This window comes from Neovison vison, chromosome 9 (assembly GCF_020171115.1).
Source record: "Neovison vison isolate M4711 chromosome 9, ASM_NN_V1, whole genome shotgun sequence".
Classification (NCBI taxonomy): Eukaryota; Metazoa; Chordata; class Mammalia; order Carnivora; family Mustelidae; genus Neogale; species Neogale vison.
This window is the reverse complement of record NC_058099.1, coordinates 96,186,318-96,212,755: the sequence shown is the minus strand read 5'-3', so window position 1 is coordinate 96,212,755 and position 26,438 is coordinate 96,186,318. Positions and strand designations below refer to the sequence as shown.

Here is a 26,438-nt window from a genome sequence, read left to right as displayed (position 1 = left end):
GAAAAACAAAAACAAGCCTTCTATAACTGGGTCATTAGTTAAAAAAAAAGTACAGGCTGATGAATACTACCATATAAATTAGTCAAACATTTTATTATAGAGTATATATTTTTATCAAAAGCACAAAAAGTTTTATTCTGAAAACCAGGAAGAGTGTGATGTTACAGAAGTATGATTCAGTAATTCCAGTCCATTCCTATGGGTATCACGTGCCGTATCACCTCAGTGAACACAAGGTGCAAATGAGGCCACGGTCACAGGTCTGATCACCGTATGGGTCCCTTAGCATTATTTGGTTTCTCAAATTGAGACCCGTACTCGCAGTCCCAGTGAGCGGTCTTCCAAATGTGTGCTGCTACCCTCAATGGGACGGAGTCAGACTAGACTCGGTACATACCAAAGCCCATGTTCCCCTAAGTCAGAAGATGAACCCTCAGTAAGAAGGATAATAGCATAATTAGCACAGTCATCTAACTCCAAATGAAACCTCAAACACCCTGGCACATCTGAAATGAATTCTATGGGAAGTAGTAAAGCTCAGAAGCATTCTATGGTAACTGATCTAATGACAGAAATGACAAATGTAGTAAAAGCCATCATTACTGACAACGATCACCAGATTCTTAGAAGTAAGGAGTTGGCAGCTTGAGGCAGTTGGGTCTTCAAGATTTCTCCTGCCTTTTAAAAAAGTCCTTGGGCTACATCAAAATGAAACAACCACGATTTTAAAAATCAGATTATGCTCCTATTTGTTCTTATAGGCCGTTAGTATTCTTTTTAAAACTTGTTCCCTGAGAGATCCCAGACTATGTCAAGTGAAGAAATTAAGAGTGAGCTCGAACTTGATCTTATTAAAAAAAATCTGTATTAGGTTTATCACTTTTTATATTACTATAACCCTTAATATTAAAAAGTCAACAGAGTAAAATTAACTTCTAAGTAATACAGTTTTGAGAATACACAGGGGATAAAGTCAGTATCCATATAAAAATGATATTATAGTCAAGGATTTAACTGAAGGTGTCGAAAATACAAATGTAGTATTATTTTAAAGGGAAAAGACTTCGTTTTAATTTTTACCACCCAGCTTATTTAGTAAAGTAGATTATCAACTACTGATTTATTGCTTTTACTATGATGCAACACCAGACCTGACAGCGAAATTTGCAGTAGGATACAAGTACATTTTTATCTTTAATCATTTTTGTAGAGTAGGACATGTACATATCCACATAAAAAGAGACTGTAGCAGATGCCTCCTAGAATCAACCAGTTCTTGTAAACATTGCATTTGTGCAGATTTTCATACTTTGATTCCAAAACTGAGAACAATAAGATTAAAGGCAAATTTAGTAGCCAAAAAAAAAAAAAAGAGTCCAGTTTGACTTCCTGCAACATACGGGACCACTCCTCTCTTCCCAAAAAAACAAACAAACAAACAAAAAACCTAGCAGCACATAAAAAAATTTTACAAAACGTTTCAGTACTCTTTTTTCCCCTCCCATCAAAACCGAACAAAAATAAAGTGCAGCACCCATGAAAGTGTCAAGAAAATAGCCAAGTTCTTCCTTTCTTGTAACAAAATAGCACTTGGCCTCAGCAGTCTTAACCAAATCATACAGTGTCCATCATTTTGGATTCATCATCTTCTTTATGTACCACTGAGTTTAAATTGCAGAGAGCTGTATTGACAGAATACTGAAGATAATCTGGATTCTGGAAAGAAAAAAAAAAGAATATAAGGAAGAAACAATGGATAATAGTTTTATGCCACAGTACACAATTACATACTCAGTTTCACAAAGTCTCTGTCTCAGCAGTATGGCAAAAGTAAAGTAGGAGGAAAGAAAATGGACCTCGAAGACAAACTTGGGTTAAAACCCAAGTATAAACAAAACAGACTAGACCACTTGATCTAAGAGGGTGTGACAAAAACAGAAAGATATACGTAAAAAATGAAACTGGGATAAACACTTTTTCTTCCTTTTAACAAAGCTTGCAATTTAAATTATTTAATCACATAAGGGTATATCTTCCACATAATTCTATGTACAAAGCAACTGACAATTTAAAAGATAAATATGGCTTTAAGGTCGGCAATGCATTTTGAAAATTACTATCTAACCACGGTAAATATTAAAAAATGCAAAATACTTGAAAAATAAGGGAAAAAATGCACTTACCAAATAAAAATTACAGCTACCTTCAGAGTCTATTTTGGTTTTTCAAAGATTAAAAACAAACTCAAGTGAGAAATCAATCTTTTGAGAGGTACTTAGATCCATATTTTAAAACTTGAGAATAAAAGAACATTTTAATTTGGATTTTCTTTATTTTTTAAACTCATAAATATCTTATCTGTATTCCTAAAGCTAGGAATAAAACTATTATTTACTAAAGCACCATGACCAGGGACATAAGCCCTTAAGACCCAGGACCTTCAATTTTATCTATTCAGTTGTTCCGAGTATCTGTTAGCTACTCAGTTTACCACCGTTATCACCTGGTTCCATTTGTTTATTGTATTTAATGAACACCAATGAGGAAAAGAGTCCAAACGGGATAGATGTTTTAAACTTTCCCATCCCAAAGGGAGGCATGGTTTTCAAAAGATTCTCTTTTAATCAAGTACAATATGTTGTGATTCCATTATTTGTAAAAGTCCAGAAGCTAACGAAAAGCCAGAATATTTCCCATCAAGTCGTGATGAAGGCAGTGGTCCCAATAACTGAGGTCCAGAATACTACAGCAATGCTGGACCTCAGCTCTTACTTTTTTTTTTTTTTTTTTTTAAAGATTCTATTTATTTATTTGAAAGAGAGAGAGATCACAAGCAGGCAGAGAGGCAGGGAGAAGGAGACTCCCTGCTGAGCAGAGAACGTGATGCAGGGCTTGATCCCAGGACCCTGAGATCATGACTTGAGCCGAAGGCAGAATCCTAACCCACTGAGCCACCCAGGCGCCCCTGGACCTCAGTTCTAACCCTACCTCTACCACCAATGTAATGCAGTCCCTACAGAGAAAACTACTCAAGATTTTTTTCTTTAAAGATTTTTTTTTTTAATGTATTAGAGAGAGAGAGAGATCACAAGTAGGCAGAGCAGCAGGCAGGGGGCAGGGAGGAAGCAGGCTCCCTGCTGAGCAGAGAGTCCGATGCAGGGCTCAATCCCAGGACACTGAGACCATGACCTGCATCGAAGGCAGTGGCTTAACCCACTGAGCCATCCAGGCGCCCCAAGATTTTTTTTAATGATTTTATTTATTTGACAGAGACAAAGACAGCAGGAACACAGGCTGGGGGGCGCGGAGGGAGAGGGAGAAGCAGGCTTCCGGCTGAGCAGGAAGGGACTGGATCCCAGGACTCCAAGGTCATGACCCACTTAACAACTGAGCCACCTATGTGCCCCTCCTCATCACAATTTAATAAAATTGAAAGCTGGTCTATAGGATAAGCCTAAGGTAACTGTTACAACACCTCTGTCCAAGAGGCCTTGGTTTGGTTGTCTCAAACTAAGAATGATGGTATTTCATACCATCATTTGGTGATACTTAATGGTATTTCAACCATTAAGATTGTTGTCAACTGAAAAAAAGAAAAAAAGCTTAAGTGTTACGCCAATTTAAGTTTTATAAAAAATTACTAAGCTCTCATTACATTATCCCATTCTCGAAAGAAACAGGGCTAAGACCTTTTCTGACAATGAAAGCAAAAAACAATCAACATGCCTAACCTAGTCTACACTTAAATGCCACTAATTACCCCCAAATTTTCATCTAGTAGCATTCTCAACACATTTCTCATCCCAGTCCCTAGTTCTCTGTAAGAGCACATGACTGTGTCTCCTGTCCCGTTTCCAGCACATGATTCAGCAGCAATCTTCGTGCAGGTAATGAGCGGTGAAGGAGGACAGAAATCCAGGCCCAGAGTATCAGCCTCGTCATTCAGGCAAACTGCTTAACCTCCCTGAGCTGCAGTTTATTCAGCCATAAAAATGAATGAAAATGAATCACAGGGCTTTTGAGAAGATGAAATGAAACAACATATGAAAGTGTTTTACAATTAGTAAAGTGATACAATAAAAATGGGATATAACTATGGTAAAGCTTTTCTCCCAAAGCCTCCCATCACCCGGTCTAGGCCTTCTGTTCATCTAGCTGAAACTTGATCCAGCCTGCTCTCCCTCAGGAGGGCTAGACCAGGATGCTCAACTTCTCCAACCACGAGGGATTTGCCCAAATGAATTAAGTCTGAACAATCCTGAAAATACCCGCCACTTTAAAGCATCGAAACTGTAGCGCCCCAACCCCATTTCGCCAAGGGAAGCCAAGCAGCAGTCTCGGCAGCTATCTGATATGTGCAGTAAGAACTTATTTCTCTCAAACCAGAAGCAATTTGTTGATAGGCTGCTTGGGATATTTTAATGGGTATCTTTTCCCTCTTATGTTTAGAACCAGTAACATCTGTCAAAGTCTCTTTTTTCCTTTGTATTCATTCCGTGATATCTTAATTATAGGTTTATATATTGAACTTGATATTGTCCTAGTCATAAAATTCCCTTGGAAAGACTAGTTATATATGGGTTATTTCTCAAAGAATGGAAAAGAAAATCATTATTATACTTAAAGAGCATTAAGAGACACTCTGTAGGATAAATGGAGGGGGAATACCACTAATATATATAAATGAGGGGAAGTATTACTAATTATGTAAAAATCAAGACCTTGATTATTTCTATCCTTGAGAATTAGGATTTTTGGCTGAATTGAATCAATTTCTCTTCTTTTCTGAGTTATCAATTGCTTTTCTTAATTGTCGCTTTGGCCTATGACTTATGTAATGCAAATGATGAAATTATAGAGACATAAGCTGTAGATATTGAAAATCTCAATCCTACCATTTTATGAGTTTAAAACTACAGGGTTCTCCTCACATTGTCTCCTGATTGAGTCTGCCCTTTTCACTGTGTAGGCAACAGACTGAACTGGCTAAAGCCAGTCTCAGAATCTTGGTGTCTGGAAATGAGGGATGACTGGGCTCAATTAAAACACTACTAAAATCAACATGGGCAGCAACTTTCTAGTGGTAATTTAAATCTTCTGACAAAACCCCTGTCATGCTAGAAACACAGCTTTATCTAGATCTCGCAGCAGAGGCTCAAATGGTTGGTGGACATTACTAGCAAGAGCAGCTTAGCAGAAGGTGCATTAATGTATTAAAAATGTTACCTCTGGGGGCGCCTGGGTGGCTCAGTGGGTTAAGCCGCTGCCTTCGGCTCGGGTCATGATCCCAGGGTCCTGGGATTGAGTCCTGCATCGGGCTCTCTGCTGAGCGGAGAGCCTGCTTTCCTCTCTTTCTCTCTCTGCCTGCCTCTCTGCCTACTTGTGATCTCTGTCTGTCAAATAAATAAATAAAAAATCTTAAAAAAAAAAAATGTTACCTCTGGCAGGCAACACCAACATTTCATAATGTAATACTAAATAAACTCATGGAAAAATTACCTTGGTTCCCACTTGGATATATGCTCTGAAGCTAATTCATCCTAAGAAAAATTCTTTTTCCCCTCCACAATTTTTTGGATTCCAAAATTGGATTTTCCAAAAAAATCCAATAAAATTTTTTATTTAAGACTGAGAGCCTGGGGCGCCTGGGTGGCTCAGTGGGTTAAGCCGCTGCCTTCGGCTCAGGTCATGATCTCAGGGTCCTGGGATCGAGTCCCGCTTCGGGCTCTCTGCTCAGCAGGGAGCCTGCTTCCCTCTCTCTCTCTCTGCCTGCCTCTCCATCTACTTGTGATTTCTCTCTGTCAAATAAATAAATAAATAAATAAAAGACTGAGAGCCTGTGCAAGTGTACAGTGGGTTAGGGGGTGGGACAGAGAGAGAGAGAAAAAAACTTCAGCAGACTCCACACTGATGTCCAGCTCCAACCCATGACCCCAAGATTATGACCCAAGCCAAAACCAAGAGTTGGACACTCATCTGACTACCTCACCCAGGCTCCCCCAACCCAGAAAATACTTAACAGTATAGTTTCCTAAGAAAGAGATGTTCCCCAGGAGCCATCTTAAAAAGTTCATGATTGAGATGATCAAGAGGTAACACCTGCCTTTGAGAGTGCTTAGGTACAACTCATCTCTTCTATATTACATGAATGGAATCTGGTGCCAAGAGATGCCAAGAGACTTAGTGCCAAAACACGGCATGAAATGAGAGTTTTCTTCTGAGGCAAGAATATTTAGAACGATCCCATATACATCCCATGTAAAAACAAAGAGTAGTATAAAGGAACAAAAATTATGTGAACAAATTTACGAACAAATAATAGGGGCGCCTGGGTGGCCCAGTTGGTTAAGCATCTGCCTTGAGCTCGGGTTGTGATCCCAGAGTCCTGGGATTGAGTCCCAAATCAGGCTCCTTGATTGGCGAGGAGCCTGCTTCTCCCTCTGCCTGCTGCACCCCTGCTTGTACATGTCACTAGCTTTCTCTCCGACAGATAAATAAATAAATCTTTAAAAACAAAACAAAACAAATCTTTAAAAACAAAACAAAAGTATTTACTTTTCCAACTTACCTGTGGTAAGGATTCTAACAAACCTATAGATCCCACATTAGAATGGGGCACATGATTCTGAACTGTCATAGGTTGAAAACTTGGTGATCGAGAATAAAGTCGGACTCTTGACTTGAAAGCTTCAAGTTCATTTTTGAATGCTTCAAAATAACCTTCTTCCTCCGCCTGGAAAACACACAAGACAAAGACTCTGTTTTTCAAGACTTCCAGACCGCACAGTAAATTCTAACAAACATATAGATCTGAAATGGAGGAAGTAACGGTAAGATGAATAGTTTACATGTCCGTAGACAGCACCAAGATCCCCGTCAGATTTGTGAATACTCCCTGTTTTATAGGAAAATTATTGGTTTGCTCCACTTCTCTCTGCTCCAGTAAGATAAAACAAATATATAAACACACACACAAATACATATGTATACACAGAAATACAACAAAAGTAGGAATTCTCTGAATTTCTCTTGATTCTTAACAGGATCTAAAACAGTTCTCATTTAACCTCTCACATTGTCAAGCAACAACCACAGGATCTTCTCCATCGAATAATGATAGGGCACTATTAGCTGTTGCTATAAATCTCCAGCTCTATCCTCCCTATTTGTAAAACCATGAAAACCAAATAAAATTTAACATTTGATTCCATTCTGTAAGTACCTTAGTGTTTTAGTGAAGCAAATACCTTTTCACCATTATGGAGAGAAAAAGGTATAACGAGTATTGTGTTGCAGCAGGGGACCTCCCTCCAGTGATGTAGAACACAACCAAGATTCTTGATGTAAAACACCTAATTGGCAGTAGCCTCCACTTAGTTTCCTCTACAGATAAGGAATGACACAACACTTATTCTACACTAACAGGACTTCAGGCTTTAAGTTCAGATGATGGAAGAGATTTTTGTCAAAATCTCATTCCATATCACTGGGCCCATTTGTGTGGGATGCTATTTTTTCTTTAATGTAGTTTAGATTATGTAATCAATTAAAACCTGTGAGTTGGTTATTAACATCAGTATCTATACAAATCACACAGACAATATTCTGTGCTGCATTCTACCTTTTATGAATTTAGCAATAGTTTCCTTAATTATATTTTAACATTTCACTTTAATCAATATATGGTACTTGTATAGACATACAGGATATTAGCCTTCAAATCCAGAAGTAATCCTTCTCAAATGGTTATGCAACAAACTATGAGAGGAGCCAAGGGGCACAGCTGCCAGCTTTACTGCAGGCTAAAGGCCTGGGGATTTACATCTAGAGAGACCTGACTAATTTTTGCTTTAAGTAACCTATTTTCTATGCTAATTTCCTAACTTATAAAATAGAAATAATAACCCTCATAAAATCATATGAGGATTTAATGACTTAATCCATATAAACTGCCTAGAATAGTACCTGGCACAAAGTAATAAGTACCATGAAAGTTAGTCATTCCTTTAATTTTAAAAAATTGTTAAGAACACAATGCTAAGATTAAAGACTTCTCAGTTCTATTTTGACAAAGTAAATTTCAAAGCCTAGACATAGGTTGGCTATGTTCATTATCCTATTAATATGCACTAGTTCAAACATATCCAATCATGTAAGGTGAAGAACAAAGTATGGTTTTTATTACACCTGTGTGTCAAGTGAACATTTAAAATAGTCATTAGAAGCCTAACTAAAATATCAGGTCAATCATTTACTCATTAAAACTTACTGTTTTGGGAAAGTTTCGTATTTAGGCTGCACTTTAGAAGCATTTACAACATTTAAGGTAGAGCTACTATTTACTTGACACAGAGAGAGATTACAAGTAGGCAGAGAGGTAGGCGGAGAGAGAGAGAGGGAAGCAGGCTCCTGGCTGAGCAGAGAGCCCGATGCGAGGCTTGATCCCAGGACCCTGAGATCATGACCTGAACCGAAGGCGGAGGCTTTAACCCACTGAGCCACCCAGGTGCCCCCATTTTTTTAAAATTTAAAATACATTTAACTTCATACATTTTTTCCTCTTTATAAAATAGAGTGTCACGTGTAATTATATCACCCAAGAATAATCAAAGTTAAACTTTTGGTAAATTTCCTTCTAACGTCTAATTGTGTATGCCAAAATGTATTATATGCAAAAAAATGTAAAATACATATGTACTTTACTAGGCAAAGCCGCACTATGTACCCATAACAAATTAGGAAATGGATTATTAGTAGCGTCTTACAAATCAATTCCCAAGAGCATTTCTTCTCCCTTCTCTGAGGTTACTTTCTTCTTAAAAAAGTCACTCTTTTGCCTCTTTGGTTTTACTGCTTACTTATGTACCCTTCAACTATATATTATTTAGTTCTGCTTGTTTTCCAACTTCATAAAGAATATAGAATTTTTTAAAAAAGATTTTATTTATTTGACCCAGAGAGAGAGAGATCACAAGTAGGCAGAGAGGCAGGCAGAGAGAGGGGGAAGCAGGCTCCCAGCTGAGCAGAGAGCCCGATGCGGGGCTTGATCCCAGGACCCACTTAACCCACTGAGCCACCCAGGTGCCCCAAGAATACAGAGTATTTTTAAAAAGATACTAGATAAATCATTCTGTGACTTGTTTTTTCCCCCACACTCCGTTTTTTCATCCACAGTAATGCTGGTTAATATTTACCCAAATGAATATCCCATTCATCCCACTGTCAACAGACATTTGGGTTGCTCCCAGCCATTTTGCAACTATGAATAATTCTACTATGAACATTATGGTATGTGGTGCACGTGTATAAGAGCTTCTCGAAGGCAGCAGTTCTTTTCAAACTTGATGGTCTCAGGACTCCCTTCACACTGTTGAAAATTACTGAGGAAACTAAAGAGCTCCTGATTATGTGGGCTATTATTTGTCAATGTTTACTGTTTTAGAAATTAAAACCCAGGAATTTGAAAAATATTATCTAACAACAAACTCATTACATGTTAACATTTGTAACATTTTTATTTAAAAAAAAAAACTCTATTTCTGAAACAAAAAATATTTAGTGACAAGTCTGGCTGAACAGAAAACAGCTGGATTCACACATCTGCTTTCTGTAACAAGTAACATCTTCCTGTTATTGTGAAAACAGTTTTGACTCAAGGCTTCCTGAAACCAGGTCCTGAAGACTGTTGGGTGTCCCTGGACCACATGCTGAGAAATCTATTCTCTAGTACATATACCTAGGAGAATTTCTGGGTGCAAACACTTGTTCAAGCTTTGCTAGGAAATTTCCCAAAGTGGTTATACCAATTTATATCCCTTAAGCAGTGAATGTGAAATCTTACTGCTCTACTTCTTGTATAACTCTTTAATTAATACTAATTTAGTGAGTGTGAAATGGTATTTAATCCAGACGTGTCTATTTTTCTTTAATATGGCCAACATCATCCTATTTATATATCACCTCTTTCGACTTTCAGCAAAGTATTTTCTCAGATCATTATAAATTTTTCTTAGGGGTATCTGAGTGGCTCAGTGGGTTAAGCATCTGCCTTCAGCTCAGGTCATGATCTCAGGGTCCTGGGATCGAGCCCCGAACCCATTGGGTTCTCTGCTCAGCAGGGAGCCTGCTTCCCTCTCTCTCTCTGCCTGCCTCTCTGCCTACTTGTGATCTCTCTCTGTCAAATAAATAAATAAATAAAAGCTTTAAAAAAATTTAAATAAATTTTCTTAAATATAATTTTAATGGTTGTCCTAATATTCTTTGTACCACATGTAGTTTTTAACCATTCTTCTGGTTGTTGAAATTTTAGGTTGTTTCCTATTATTTCATTACAAAAGTCATTTCTCATTAAACTGTGAGTTCTATACATGGAGGATACACTATTTGTTTCATTCAATACTGTATCCTCCGCATCTTGAAAACAGTCTTTGCATTAGTGGACAGTCAAGACTTATTGGCTGAATAAATGATGCAACACTCTAATCTTCCTGAACACATTCATTTAAACAAGCCTCAATTTCATGTGCATGCTACAGTACAGCCTCTTACAGAGCTCCCTTAACTCTAAATTAGCATGAAATCAGCAATATAATTTTTCCCACTATAGTATCTATGGAGAGTTCAGTCTGTGGCATTCTGGTTAGATGGCTGTCTTTGATGTATATGGACCAAAGAGGTCTCAGCTAAGGCTTAAGCTTCCCATTTAAAAATATTAAATAGTTACTTACTTTGGCTTTCTGGAAAAATAAACGAAAACACCCTCTTGGATCCACATTACAGTTTTTGGCCATTTCCATAATAAACTGCATTACAACAGCCTGATGTGCTATTTGTTCCATTAGAGCCCCTTTCTGAAAACAGAGAGATTAAAATTATGAGAAATACCTCTGACAATGTATTTAATATTGTGATTACTATTTGGATTTTAAAACATGATTTTCCAACAGGTTAAAAAAGAAAAGGGTTTATAGGATGTGGGAACAAGAGAAATGAGGTGGCAAAGAAAGTACACTGGAGAAGTTTCCATATGCTAACTAAAACAACTGAAAATATTCCCACAGTAAACTAAAGTAGATCTGAAAACAAAAAAATTATTATTACCATTTAATAACCTTTCTGCTTTCATTTAAAATAACATAAAAGACTAAACCAAAAACCAAAAGAGCAAATCAGAATTCCACTAAGGTTCCAGAAACATAAGACTCACACAATACCTGTTCAGCTTCTAGATGAAAACACCATAAAATAAGATATTTAGCAGTCTCTTCACATACAAGATATGGATGGTCAGATAAAAATCTCTGACTATCATCCCATCGACTCAACATACCTAAAAGAAAAAAAAGAATTAAACCACAATTGTCAAATACTCTTATAAACAAAGAAACTGGTATTTTAAATGATTCTCTTTAAAGACAATTCGTACCACCACAGCAATTTGTTAATGATAAAAGAGCAAATAAAAGCAATAAAACTCCTTTATTTATATATTTTTTAAGATTTTACTTATTTATTTGAGAGAGAGCGTGCGCACATGTGCGCACTCACACAGGAGCAGGGTGAGAGACAGAGGTAGAAGCAGACTCCCTGCTGAGCAGGGAGCCCCATGCGGGGCTCCAGGATCATGACCTGAGCCAAAGGCAGATGCTTAACCAACTAAGCCACCCAGGCGTGGTGATAAAACTCTTTTAAAGCAATACCCAATATATTGGAAAGAGCTTCCCGAGTTCACAAATTAAGTTTTATTCCAGATAATTAGTCAGGTTAAAGTAGGGTGACAGGTTTAAAGCCAAAAACCCCTCCATCTGGGAAATGCCTAATGTTCCAGGCAAACTGAGATGACTAGTCATCCTAAGCTAAACTGAGTACAGATTATTTAAAGAAACTCAGTATTATTTATCTACAGAATACAAATTTTTCTACTAGAAAGATGGCAAAGAAAGCAAAACCTCAAGAAACTGTATTTAGCAAACACTTACTAAAATAGAAAAACTGTATTATCTCTAACTTATTTAAAATGTCTAAGAAAGGAGCATCTGGGTGGCTCAGTGGGTTAAGCCACTGCCTTCGGCTCAGGTCATGATCTCAGGGTCCTGGGATCGAGCCCCGTCTCTCTGCTCAGCAGGGAGCCTGCTTCCCCCCCTCTCTCTGCCTGCCTCTCTGCTTACCTGTGATCTCTCTCTGTCAAATAAATAAATAAAATCTTTAAAAAAATAAAAGCAAATAAAAATGTCTAAGGCGATATGGTCAGACACTGACAGCATGGAAAACCAATCCAGCGGGTATTATAATAGTAAATATACTTTAACCATTTCAGTCATGTTAATCATTTAGTCATATTTATAACATATAGAAAACGAAATCAGTTATGTATACTTGAAAGCAGATACCATTTTGCTTCAAAATATCAAGCTAATCCAAATATTACTTAAGGTGTATCTTCATCTTTATCCAAATTAGTAAGAAATTTGGTGGAAAGTTCAATGACATCATGGAATCAGCAAAGTGTTCAGCTTTAAATTTTGTTCAGTAAGCCTTACACTTGAGCCAATTAAACTATGTTAGCTTTAGATTCTTAAGACTCATCCAGGGGCTCTAGGGTGGTTCAGTTGGTTAAGTGTCTGCCTCCGGCACAAGTCATGAGCCTGGGGTCCTGGGATCAAGCCCTGCATCAGGCTCCCTGCTTAGTGAGGAGTCTGCTTCTCCCTCTGTCTCTGCCCCTGCGCTCGCTCTCTCTCTCAAATAGAGAAAAAAAAAAAAAAAGACTCATCCAAAGAAGTCTGTATGTCACTGAATCATTACGGAGATTTCACAAGGTGGTCTCAACAGTTTGGCTTTCCTCTAGACACAAACCGAACTCCTATATATTAAAGTTCCACATTAGAACACAAGAACAAAACTGAGAACAAATTTCTTACTGAGAAATACACATTTAGCGCAACACATGGGAATCAATTGAAAGTAAATGATTTCCTCGTTCAAAAAAACAAGGGAGTAATCATTTTAGCATTTTCATATAAAGAGTTTTACAAGTTGTATAAAGTATTTCTCCAACACTTTAGATACAGCAATTAAGGCACTTCAAATACTGAGAAACAATGATTTTGAAAGTTACTTAAACCTACTTCTCAAGGTATCCTTAAAGAGTCTAATAACTTCTGGGGCTAAGATCTAAAGAAGGCATAATCTTTCCTTCTTATACCTGAAGCCATAAAATAAATCCTATGAAGCAGTTTTGCATTAGCTTTTGTTATACTCCTGAAGATGCAGTATTTTCAATTCTATTCACCATCCAACAGAGAGAACACTGCTTCTCTTTACTTCTCCACGGCAGCATCATCACTTACTGAGGCACCAAAATCCTATCCATTTTGGTTTCTTTTATAGGAAGGATAGTATGAAGTGGTTAGTGACACTTACAGGGATGATGAGGAAGGGCATCATTAAATGTTACAAATTTTAAGCTATCCATCTGATACCCAAGACAAAATTAATACTTGAGGCTGACCACAGCTTTTCTTTATCTGAGAAATACCTGTCATCACTTGATTTCAAAAATGCGTATCGATAATTATGAAACTGAGGTTAGATTACAGGTAGTCCACACACTCCTTTGTGAAAAGTGTGTGGAATCTTATGAACAAAACACTTAAATATAATGAATGGCTTTAGTGGAACAGAACATAGCTGAAATTACTAATGTTATCTTGGAATTTGCAAACAAACTTATAAACAAATAGAGGGGAGCACAATCTAGCATGGCGACTAAGCAAGTCAACTCTGGAAATCAACGGCTTAGGTCTGAAAACTGGCCTTTCCACTTACCATAGAGACAGGCATCTCTATGCCTCCCTCTCCTCTTCTATAAAATAAGGCAAAAAATAGTATCTCACTCAGGGTTTCTGTGAGAATTAAATGAGTTCATACATAAAAGGCACTTGGGACAGTGGCTGATGCAGAGTAAACATTAGGTAGTATCTGCACAAAAGGGAACAATTCATTCTTTCATTAAATAGCAAATACTTTGGTTACGATTAATCTAGCCATTCCAACTAGCCAACCAATCTCGGAATGCTTGAAAAACCTTACTTTGACAAATTAAAATATTTCAATTATGTGCTTTCACCTATGTATTTTCCTCAACATCTAAATCCCAATCCATCCATCGACTCTCAGTACTCCACCTAATTCCTGAAATGATCCTCTAATACACATTGTTACTGATTTCCCTTTCTTCTTTGTGTTGTAATTACGGAGTAATAGATTTGAATCTTTTAAATTATACTAATCACTTGAATGTCTGTATCTGCAAAAAATCTCCCCAAAAGGTTGTAAATTTTTCTTTTAAGATTTTATTTATTTGACACAGAAAAAGAGATCACAAGTAGGCAGAGAGCCAGGCAGAGGGAGAGGGAGAAACAGACTCCCCGATGAAGGACTTGATCCCAGGACCCTGAGATCATGACCTGGGCCAAAGGCAGAGGCTGATTAACCCACTGAGCCACCCAGACGCCCCAGGTTGTAAATTTCTTAATGAAAGTAAATGACCTCATTTTCTGTATTTCCTAAGGCCTAGGGCTCCTATATTTTCAATTACTACCACCAGCCAACTATTTCTACACAGACTTGCACAAAAATCATCTATTTTAAACTAAGCCCATTTTTCTCTCCCTGCCATCTATGGTGCTTCCTAGGCTTCATGTCACCCACTCAAAAATTCTAGAAATTCCTCTAAACATTTCCATGCCTCCCACATCAAACTGATCACCAAGTCCTGTGGTTATACTATCATAAACTGTTAATAAAGCAAATCACATTAGTAAATTTTCCAATGTTAAGCCATCCTTGAATTCTTAGGATAAGCCCCTTTAAAATATTTTCTTCCTATTATAAAAATGATGTATATTCATTGTGGAGAATTTGAAAAAATTCAGAAAAATCATCTGCAATCATATAAGAGAAAATTAATGTTAACACTCGAATTGTATTTATTTCTGGGCTTATTTTTTAAGGACTTAAAAACTAGAATCCTATCATACATATGAATTTTCTATTCATGTCACTCCACATTCTATTCAGGAGTACTTACTTTATAGTAAATGTTTTTCAAAAACAGTACATTAATATGTTTTTGAAAAGCAGTATGTATGTGCTTACACTGAGGAGACAAAATATCCACCTTCCATACAAATGAGAAAGATCCATCATAATATTTATGTAAACATTTACAGCTTTTTTTTTTTTTTTTAAAGATTTTACTTACTTATTTGTCAGAGAGAGAGAGAGAGCATAAGCTGGCAGAATGGTTAGGCAGAGGCAGAGAGAGAAGCAGACTCCCTGTTGGACAAGGAGCCCATTGGGAGACTGATCCCAGGACTCTGGGATCATGACCCAAGTCGAAGGCAGCAGCCTAACCGACTGAGCCACCCAGGCATCCCACATTTACAGCTTTTGATAAAATTTCCAGTGACAGCACTCTACAGACTCAAAAATGTAAAATCATAGCTAACTTTGGCTGGAAGTGAACAGATGATGTACCATGAAAAACTATGCTAGATCATGAAAAACCTACTCACATGATCACAAAGTAAGTGATGTCAGAGATGTATAGACATTGAATAAAACTTAAGAAATTTTAAAAAAATTTTAAAACTTAAAGAAATTTAAAACTTAAAAGAAATTTATTTATTTTTTTTTTTTAAAGATTTTATTTATTTATTTGAGAGAGAGACAGTGAGAGAGAGCATGAGCGAGGAGAAGGTCAGAGAGCGAAGCAGACTCCCCATGGAGCTGGGAGCCCGATGTGGGACTCGATCCCGGGACTCCAGGATCACGCCCTGAGCCGAAGGCAGTCGTCCAACCAACTGAGCCACCCAGGCGTCCCTAAAACTTAAAAGAAATTTAAAAGAAAACAGACTTTGTTGCTAAATTGGTATATTATGTTTATAAAACATGAATTAAATAAAGTAATAAATACAAATATAAGGGGAAAAATCAAGACATCACTGCTTCAAAATACTCCATGGTACGGTCATACCATTTATCATTAAGTGGTAAAGTCCACCTAATTGTAAGAGCATAAGTACCATAAGATAGTCAACAAATATCTTAATGGAAATGTTAAGTACACTTGAAACCACAGAGAAGTACCGGTATTGAGCCCCTGGAGCCCTTTACAGCCCCCCATGTATCAGGCCCTTGTCTTCCAAGAGTCTGGAATGCAATCTAAGTTTGGAACGCCTCCAGATGGAAGTTTTAATTACAGTTGCTATTCCAGATGTGTTTAATTCAGAGTATATTATTGTAGTCATAATTCTGACAAGTGCTTTTTCCCCTTTACCATAAGCAGCATATAATACCAGAAACATTTGCTTCCGCCCATCAAGAACAGCACTGAACTTCCACTATCTCACCTAAGGTCTATCACTTCTGTGCCACAATTTAGTCCACAAAGACTTTTCTCATCTCATTATCCCACATGATTACTAGATGGCCCATTTCATACTGATGAACTTGGTAGGCAGGAAGTAGCAGGAATCCAGGTTTCCTGGTAAGATACACTCATGCCAGAAAGTGGGGGAAAAATGCACATGAAAATTTGGGAGCCTACTACTGTAGTGAAATTTCTGGGGATGCAAGAAGCTGTGGCAAGTAGGAGATCTCCTCCAAAGTAAAAAGCCAGTGTACATTTCCATTAAGAAATAGGCACGACGTGAATCTGGGAGTAGCTATCAGGTCTGGTTGGCTTTGAAGACAGTAGGCTCTGGTTAGTATTACAGGATGAGACTCTGGAAGGCCCCAACACGCAATGGCAAAACCACTGTTTCTTAGTCACCTGTGGATGTCAAGTCAGCCTTTTCCTCAGCCATCTCCCTGCTCGCAAAATGTAAGTTCAGGGGTCATGGTGCCAGACTTGAGATTATGCAGAGATTCAACGGCATGGGATCTCCCCATTAAGAGATTCCAGTGTAGCCTCTGAATACCTAATGTGCCAGTAGCAGAAACCAGTGCTGAAAACTAAATATGGCACTAAATGCTGGATGGACCAGTCAGCCATCAAGTAACAGACTGATTATCTTGGTCCCATTTCATCCCGTAGAAAGCAGTGGTTCCTCACTTGAACAAACCCATTCTAGATCTGGTATTGCCCTCTCTGCTTGCCATGCTTCTACAAGTAATATATCTGTGGTCTTACTGAATGAATTATTCAGTACCATACCACATTTAGTTCTTGACCCAGAAATTCATTTTACAGCAAAAGACATGAAGACAACAGGCTCACGAAATTCAATGGTCTTATAAACATCATTACCCGGAAGCAGATTTTATGGAATGGTTATACAGTTACACTGCCAGGTGGGTTACAACACCTTGTTGAGATTGGGTTATTTTCCCCACACAAAATTGTTTCTTATTGAGACATTCAGTTTACAGCAAAAATGAGGGAACTGTTTTGCACCTGTTAGGTTTCCCATGGCTCCAAAGCAACAAGCTTACAGAATGCCGGCTGATGATGACAACCTACACGATGCTATTCCCTAGAGGCAGTGGAACACATAGGTGTAGGAAGCAAGGGCTACAGGTGGGAGGGGCAGATCAAATTATCACAACCAAGACTCTTTAAAGACTTTTTAAAAGTAAACTTTTTTTGGAACGCCTGGGTGGCTCAGTTGGTTGGGCTGCTGCCTTCAGCTCAGGTCATGATCCCAGGGTCCTGGGATCAAATCCCACGTCAGGCGCCTTGCTTGGTGCGGAGCCTGCTTCTCTCTCTGCCTCTGCCTGCCACTTTGCTTGCTTGTGCGCGCACGCACTCTCTCTCTCTCTCTGACAAATAAATAAATAAAATCTTTTAAAAATAAAAAAGTAAACTTTGTTCATTTCTTCAGGTTCTATCCTTGAATTAACCTGAATACACAGCCTGCTTCTTTTAAAACAAGAAATATGAGAAAAATAAATCCTTTATGGATAAACTACATAAAAAGGAGGAAAAATCTGAAGTACTATCCACTGTCTTACTAAACTGAAGGATGAACGAAATTCTAAACACTTGGGTGGGGGGAAACACCATTGGAAGTGTATTTCAAAATGCCACTTAATAAGCTTACTAACATAGTACAAATAAAAGCTATGTTTATGAAATTAACATATCACTTGGGCTAAAAAAAAAATTACGCCTTGAGCCTTAACCCCTAACATTTTCCAGTGGCATTTTGACCCCAGCAGCACCACACTGCTTACTCATCACAGCATGTTGTTTCCTGACTCTGCCTTTGCACACGATGCTGCTGTTCCCTTATCTAAAGGCAGAATTCCTACGTGTTCTTCATAATCTAGCTAGTTCTCTCTCTCTCTTTTTTAAAAATTTTATTTATTTTTGACAGACAGAGACCACAAGCAGGCAGAGAGAGGGGGAAAGCAGGTTCCCCACTGAGCAGTGCGCCTGATGCAGGGCTTGATCCAGGACCCTGGGATCATGACCTGAACCAAAGGCAGAGGCTTTAACCCACTGAGCCACCCTGGTTCCCCAGATGTTCTCTCTTATGGAAAGTCTTCACCACATCAACCCTCAGCCCACCATCTTTCCCCCATAGAGAAAACTACTTCTCAATACTTTGTGTATGTCTGTCTGTGACTATATTTATCTGAGTTGCAGTTGAAGGATCTGCAGGAATTATATAGGAACATATCCAAACCCTGAAAATAATGAATGCTAATCTTATAACCATAAAATAATCAGATACCATGGAAGCAAAGAGGGAAAATGACAAAAGCAAAGACTAGTTGGGGAATGGAAAAAGGCTATGGAGTAAACAAAGACTGTGTCTTAAGATGGTAGCATTATATAATTAATAGATTGAATTTTGCTTCTCTTCTCAAATAAGTTTACTGTCAATCTATTTATGACCAAAAAGAGTCTAGAGCCAGAGCTGTACGACTGTGCCAAAAGTACCACAAAACTGGAGTTTTGCCACTTACCTTCTTTTTGACCCCCCCATTTTATAAATATACTTTTTGTACACATATTTATGATGTCAAACACTTTATTTTTTTTTTTTAGGATTTGTTTATTTGACAGAGCACAAGCAAGCAGGAAGGCAGAGGGAGAGCAGGAGAGAATCTCAAGCAGATTCCCTGCTGAGCATGGAGCCCTACCCATGACTCAATCTTACGACCCCAACATCATGACATGAGCTGAAATCAATAGTCGACTCTTACTAAATGAGCCACCCAGGCACCCTGATATCAAACACTTTATAAAAGAAGCGAACTAAGCAGGAGACTTACCAAAATGTCTGATTTTTTGTTCATATTTCTGCATAAATGATTTTGATTTATCTTCATCTTCTATTTCTTTTCTTTTATCTTGATTAATAAAACTCTAAGAAAAAAATTCTTGCAGTTAAAATCAGATTTTATATTCACCAAATATTCTTTCTCAGATACTGAATGCCTAGCAATGCTTCCTACAGACACTATAAAAAGGTGGTATAGTATTATACTGATATTATATTATCAAATTCATCTGTTAAACTCTTTTAAAAAAATAAAACTTTCTTGTACTAGTTTCATTATTTTTTTAAATGGTACATGTGAAAATTATAGGATTATTTTAGAAATCATACAAAAAAATCCAAGTGCCAATTAACCTTTTTGTTAAACGGAATTTCCCTACCAAAGTATACAGAAAGATCCTTTACATGCATAATATATATTTTACATTATTCATTTCCTTTAAATATTTTCAACTCTAGCCTAATCTCTGGAGTTCTCTCTGGAAATAAACTTAGACATTCGAAATGTGTAAAATGTATTTATTATAACTTCTTCAATAAGACATAAAACTAAAATGGACCTTTATCATAAACTTTTCTTAGGAGAGGTCAGTTTGATTCTGAAATCAAGTACAGATTTCTATTAAGTAGATGCTTATTTTCAGCTAAGAAGCCATAAAGCAGACCAAGATGAAGTTTTTATGTAGCCAGAAAAACTGGCAGGACAGTTTCTCAGAACATTCTGTGATTGCATTTAAACCTTGTGATCATCACTGCCAAAAACAAAAATCACAAACTAGCTCTCTGCCAGTTTACAACTCAAAAGCACACAAGTTTATATATTTCAAAATAGAAACATCTCCTTTATATATCCTGCTATCTAGACCAGCACTGTCCAATAGAAACATAATCCAAGTCACAAATATAAAGTTTTGTATTAGCCACATTAAAAAGCAAAAAGAAACAGATGAAATCGGTAACACATTTATTTAACCCAACACATCCAACATATGATCATTTCAACACGGAAGACAAAAAAATTATTAATGAAATATTTTACTTTTTTTGGTACTAAGTTATCAGAATCTGGTGTGTATTTTACACTTACAGCACATCTCAATTCGGACTAGCCACATTGCAAGCGCTCAACAGTACATGTGACTAGTGGCTATCGAGTTGGACAGCGCGGGTCTAGACCAGTCCTCTCAAGTCTCAAGCTCCCAGACAAAATCAATGTACGATTTTGAGCAAATGACTGGAACATAAAGATAATCCTAATTAATTTGTGGTATGAATGTAGGCTAGGTTAGAACCTAAGTTAAAAAAAAACACATAAAAATAATTAAAAGCAGACAAATGAAAATATTTCCTTTGTGACCACTGTGTTAAGAGACATCAACTTTATAAAACAAACACACACTACTTTGACCATTCCCTCTGGAAGAAAAAAAAAGTTAGTTTAAGTAGTTAGGGTCTAAAAACGCAAACCAGAAGTAAGTGCTAAGACGACACGCCCCCTTGGAACAATATATATAGATAGTGAATCATTCAGATAAAGAATGATCTTGGTGTGTGTGCGTGCACAGCGCAGAAATAATACAAACTGGCACAGGCACATTAAAAAGTCTAGAAAGATGTAACTGTTAACAGTGGTTATCTCTGGGAATGAAACTGGAAGTGAAGGAAGACTTTCAATTCTATTTTACATACTTGTTTTTTTACAGTAAGCATGCTGCACTCATAATTTTTCTCAATTTAATAAAGCACTGATGGAGCTACTGCTGTTGTACATTTAACCTATGTGTATTCCTTGTTGCTGTAGCCGAACGAGGGCTGGTCCAGGGAAAGGAAACTGAAAGCCCCTTAAGAGGATGGGTTGAGAGCAGACGCTAGGACAGAAACAAATAGTGTTATGGACCGAGAAGTCTAGAGAGTAATGATGGTTAAAGATAAAGTGAATGTGGACTTAGACGAAGGAGCAATCTCTCCCTGCAGCTTCGAAAATTTAGTACAGATAGAAAGAAGTGCTACTTCACACATTAGTAAAAATGAATTTCACTGCCCAGTTCTTCTTCAGATACAGCACAAAGAATAAAGCCGACATAATCCAGTGAGACACTGGAAACCACTCTCAGTAACTACTAAGTTGGCAAAAGTGCTGTAATGTTGGTGATGCCCAATCTGGACTATTACCTGAGGTTTACTAAATACATACTGATAAGCAAGGGTGTAAGACTCTAATAAGCCCAGTACCTACACATCAGTGTCACGGAACGGACAGCGAGCTGGCAGCAACATCGGAAAGCTCCTTTAACATCTAAGCTTTACCACGGGCCTGGCCCTATCCTGTGGGCTTTTAAGGAGTTAGCTCAGTCTTTATACTCACCCTATGTTGTTGAAGAAACTGAGGCTTAGAGATGTTAAGTGACTTGCCCAGGGTGACCAAGCCAGCAGCATGTGACAAAGCTGTGAGTCCAGAGTCCACCCTTACATTCAGCGCGCTATGCTACGGCCACAGATTTATAGTAACGACTACCCACACTGGCACTACCGGGGAGACAGGTTTCTGTAACAAACACTTTCCAAAAACTGTCAAAACTGAATACTGTTCACAGGTTCTGTTGCTTTGTTACCAAATATGCACAACTGGTTTGTACAAACACTTCCGTTTTCTCTTCTTTCATTATAATCCCATAAAGAGTCGTACCTTGTTAAAAACGTCCTTGCTAATGGCATCCATGTTCCACAGACACATCCTCTCTCTCTGTACCAGGGCCTCCTCTTTCTGCCGCCATTCTTCCTCACGTTGCCTTAGCTCTGACACTGCTGTTTGTGCTTTGGCATGTTCCTGATCCAGGGACTCGGAGTTATGCAGGGCTAAGCTACCAAGTTTTTGCTGAGCTTCGGCGAGATTCCATTTGCATGCCACAGAGCTCTTCACAAACTCTTTCTGCTTTTGACAAGCCAGTTCAATTCCGTGGCTATACATCTGGGTAAAAAACAATATTGGGAGAAATGAAGGCGGCAATGGTATGTTTATGCAGCACAACTCAGTTTTCTTTTAGTCAAGGACCGCTGTACGGTATTTGTGGCACACACGCATTCTGCCTCCTGTGTATGCAGTTATACTTTTATATTAGAGGTCTTCCTTCATCAGCTAGACGCTAAAAGCTTCTCTGCTAATCTACGCCTCTCTCCTGACAACTAACAGCAGCAAAAAGCCTGATAATTAGCCCAATGTTCTGCCTATAGCTGGTGCTCAAGGAATATTTGATTTATAGCTTCTTAGCCCTGAAACAGCAGAATAATGAGAACAAAAGCTTCAATCTAGCCCATCACCTTAAAACTGAACATGCTGAAAACCAGATCTTTAGAGTCTTGTTCTGGAAGTTCCTCACTGCAAAGAACCTTTTATTTGGAAGTAATTACTTCTTGGTTTCTATTTTCTTTATTATCCCAATCCCTGGTGATCTGAAAAGTTCTTATATGTGAGTGGAGTTTCTGTTCACAACTGACTCTGTCAGACAGACATTCTTTAACTTAATCCTAATCAAAATAGGCAAAATTATTTAAATAAAACAAAACAAAACCCAAAACTGGACCTTCCTCATGACTGACTCTGTTCCATTCAGAAGCAACAGTAATTAGTTTTAATATTTACTGAACCAGTACACTGACAGCACTGTGATGGGTCTTTAACTTCTTATATTCTTCAACTCCATAAAACAAAAGCTGAAGGCACATTCTTTATGACTTCTCAGCCAAAATGTATCAATTTCAAACTAAGTATTCTGAACAATTTTACTTTGATTTGTTCCCTAATCTGCGTCACTACTCAAGCCTTTCTAATTTCATACCTCAGCTATGGAAATACAGTCTTTCTCATCTGAAGCCATTCTCCACTCCACTAGACTTTGAGGAGTTTCTCCAAAAAACAAATCTGATAATTCTACACACTCTTAGTGTCTTGGTATAAAGCACAAATTCTGTGGCATGGCATGGTTCTTCATGATCTCGTTTCCATTATCTCTCTCGAGTCAGTTCTAGTTACTCTTCAATGTGACAACCCCTCGTCCCCTAACTCCAACCTCCATTCCAGACTCTGGCATCACTTCCATTAAGTTTCCTCCAAGTCCTTCCCTTCCCACCCAAGGTTTACATACTCCTTAATGGTGTTTTCACAGAATGTTGTGCTTATTTGTTTACTTAACCAGCAGCTTCTCGAGGGGCTAGAATTCCATAAATCTTAGAAGCATAAATGATTCTCCACTTCTTGGAACAGACCAGTGGTGGCAAAGAATTCTGAGGCAAGTAGCATGCAAGGCCTCAACTTTTCAGAGGAGTCCTAGATTTATGTTGTGGCAAATGTGGATATTGTTGCTATTCAGGTGACTTACTCGTTTAGCAGGTCTGGAGCCCAGGTACCACAAGGCCCTAACCGACCAAGTAAAATATTTATTTTTATTTTTTGCTCTCTTAGTTAGGATCAAGAATAACTGTAGCCCAACTACGCTAAAAAGAGGCCAGGAAAAGGAGAATAATGAAGCTATAAAATCTGTTTTGTAAGACAAAGATACACTAAGAAAGCAATCTGGACAAATAAAAATACCTTGCATTTTCAAATTATGTGGGAACAAATATTTATGTCTCAAATCAAACAAAGAAATCCTATTTCTAAATTCTAAAAATAATTCATGTTTAAATTCTTCTCCACAGACTACACAGATAACATCTGGCCATTTGAGCAAACTATCCAACACGCACTGAGACGATTAGGGGGAAAAAAAAAATCACATTTTATTTGTGAACACACCAAGGTTTTAGAAGAACATTATACATAATAATATTTTAATGAATGTGAATTCAAAAAGACACTGCTGGCATTAGGTTTATTAATATAACTTTACATTAAAAATGCTCATACCGGATCTCTAAATTCTGAATTCCTTTTACTTTAACTGGGTATCAGAACTATACATCACATATGACACTAAGAGATCTAGATTTCCCATGTCTGGTAAAATTAAACCAGAGCTGCTTTTGACAAAATTATAAAATATTTATAATTTTAATTAAACATTTTATTTTTTCCAAATATTGCAATCCAAAAACTTAAGTCCTAAAGTCAGCAAGACAAGTAAGTGGGTTATAAACACATGAACTAATTTAAGATTAGTAATCAGTTTGCAAATCTTAACACCAAAGGTAGTGTCTGGCATATGGTTTTACATTACATCACAGAATGGGAAGTGCAGCAGGTAGGAAAAAACACTACAAGGAGTCAGAAGTGGGTTCTAGTTTTAATTCTGCCACTAACTACCAACACGATCTCAGAGAAATCATTTTTAATGAAGATAAGCCTGTTTACTCATAAAATCACTTTCAGCTATATAAGCTTACAATTCCAAGTGCACCAGTAAAAAGTACTTTTTTTTTTTAGTTGTTCGTTTGTTTTTTTTAAGTAATCTCCACACCCAACATGGGGCTCAAACCCACGATCCCCAGATCAAAAGTCACATGCTCCTCCGACTTAGCCAGCCAGGTTTTATTCAGCTTAGGTATTTTCTAAGTTCAGAGTTTCTCTTAGGTTACTTTTGTGATTCAACCACAACGCACTGAAATTCCGGAGACCTCTTATTCTCTCCATATGCCTTCAAAATTGACAACAGCAGCTGCTGTTCATTTTTTCCCCTCTGTAACACATTCATTATATGCTCATATAATACATTTTGTATATAAAGATGACACTTGCAATCCATAATTAGGGGCTGACTACTGACCTATCAACTCTCAATCTGGCCTCCTAAAAAATGTCTTGCACTTTCCCAGAGACTGGCTGGCCGAAGTACAGTCTATGGTTATGAAACAGCATTTTTTTCCGTGAAGCCAACTAGCCCAGTGAGCTGGGCATAGGACCGATGGCCTTACACTTACTGGCAAACGATTTAAATAACTCATATTCACTAACAGCTAGCAAGATGAGCCTAGAGAAGAACTGCTAATTCAGTTAAGCTCTTAGGGACCCCGTTTTGCAAGAAGCCTAGAAGGCAGAGAGAAACCCATAACATGTCACTGAACATGTTAGTGTTTAGTCTGTTTTCCTGAAATATACTTCCAAACACACTCAAATTAGGAGAAACACCAGCACAAGGTGATGAGAGTATGTAAGCACTTCCTAAGACAGGACCCAGAAAAATCCTAAATGGTGTGTCGTTTGAATAAGTTTCAGAGGAAAGAAGGCTGGACTGAAAACCACAGGTAGCACCAGGACTCTGAGGAAAAGGGAAACGTGTGTCTGTATGTTGTCAATGGAAAACGATGTGAAGCAAAACTTAAAATATACCTGGACGGGAAAAATGGTCACGTTAAAGAGACAGATTTACACCAGCACCAAAAGGGAGGTTTACAGAATTCATTCAGGGGTCAGAAGTCCGTGAAACTGGGTCCTAAATCTGCCTAAAGTCAGGAGCTCAGCGAATTACTGAAATACAACCCCCCGGTTCACCGCTCCTGTTACCCGTGCCCAAGTATCAAAGCCTTCAGCAGAATAACGCGCTCGGATACAGACACGCGCAAGGGGACAAAGGGTCACCGTTATAAGGCCAGCCGCCCCGAATCTGGATGCTGTCAGGAGTGGGGTGAAGGTGGGGGAGGGGAGGAACGTCTTCCAAGGATGGGAAGGCATTAGCCAAGGTGAAAAGGTGTGCGTGGAGATGGAGGGTGGGAAGACATATATGGCCAGACCCTCTCAGAAGCCCTCGGAAGATGCTACAATAGCCGTGGAACGGCATCAAGCTCCGGACACGCGGGAGTGAGATGGGAGCGCAGAACAGGGCACAGGGAGGGTCGCAGAGACAGGGGACTCCGGGCGCCTGGCGACACCTCTCCATCCCCCTCGCCAAACGCGGGACCCCTCTCACCTGCGCGCCGCCGCCCGGCAGCTGCGGGCAGCGGGGAGAACTGGGGGACACGTCCAAGTCACTCTCTTCCTCAGCCTCACCCTCGGCCCGAGGGAGGCTCCAAGGTCCCGGCGGCGGCCACGGCTGCTCCATGTCCGGCGGCCCCCAGCCCTAGAACCGCCACTGCCAACGGACTTGGCGTGAGTGGAACCTGCTGCGCGGAGCCAGCCGCCCCAGCCGGCCGGGGCCGTTACCCAGAATCCCTCTG

At 38.5% G+C, this 26,438-nt stretch overlaps 1 protein-coding gene across 1 annotated transcript; it reads right to left on the bottom strand.

The window, feature by feature from the left end:
- Positions 1 to 74: 74 nt before the first annotated feature.
- CDC37L1 (cell division cycle 37 like 1) lies at positions 75 to 26,438 on the bottom strand. The gene is made up of 7 exons (XM_044265989.1): positions 26,192 to 26,438; positions 21,979 to 22,260; positions 19,285 to 19,378; positions 11,214 to 11,329; positions 10,728 to 10,850; positions 6,569 to 6,733; positions 75 to 1,716 (listed from the first exon to the last, which is right to left on the bottom strand). Exons 1-7 carry the CDS (start codon positions 26,321 to 26,323, stop codon positions 1,615 to 1,617), a joined length of 1,014 nt encoding a protein of 337 aa, XP_044121924.1. The 5' UTR covers positions 26,324 to 26,438; the 3' UTR covers positions 75 to 1,614.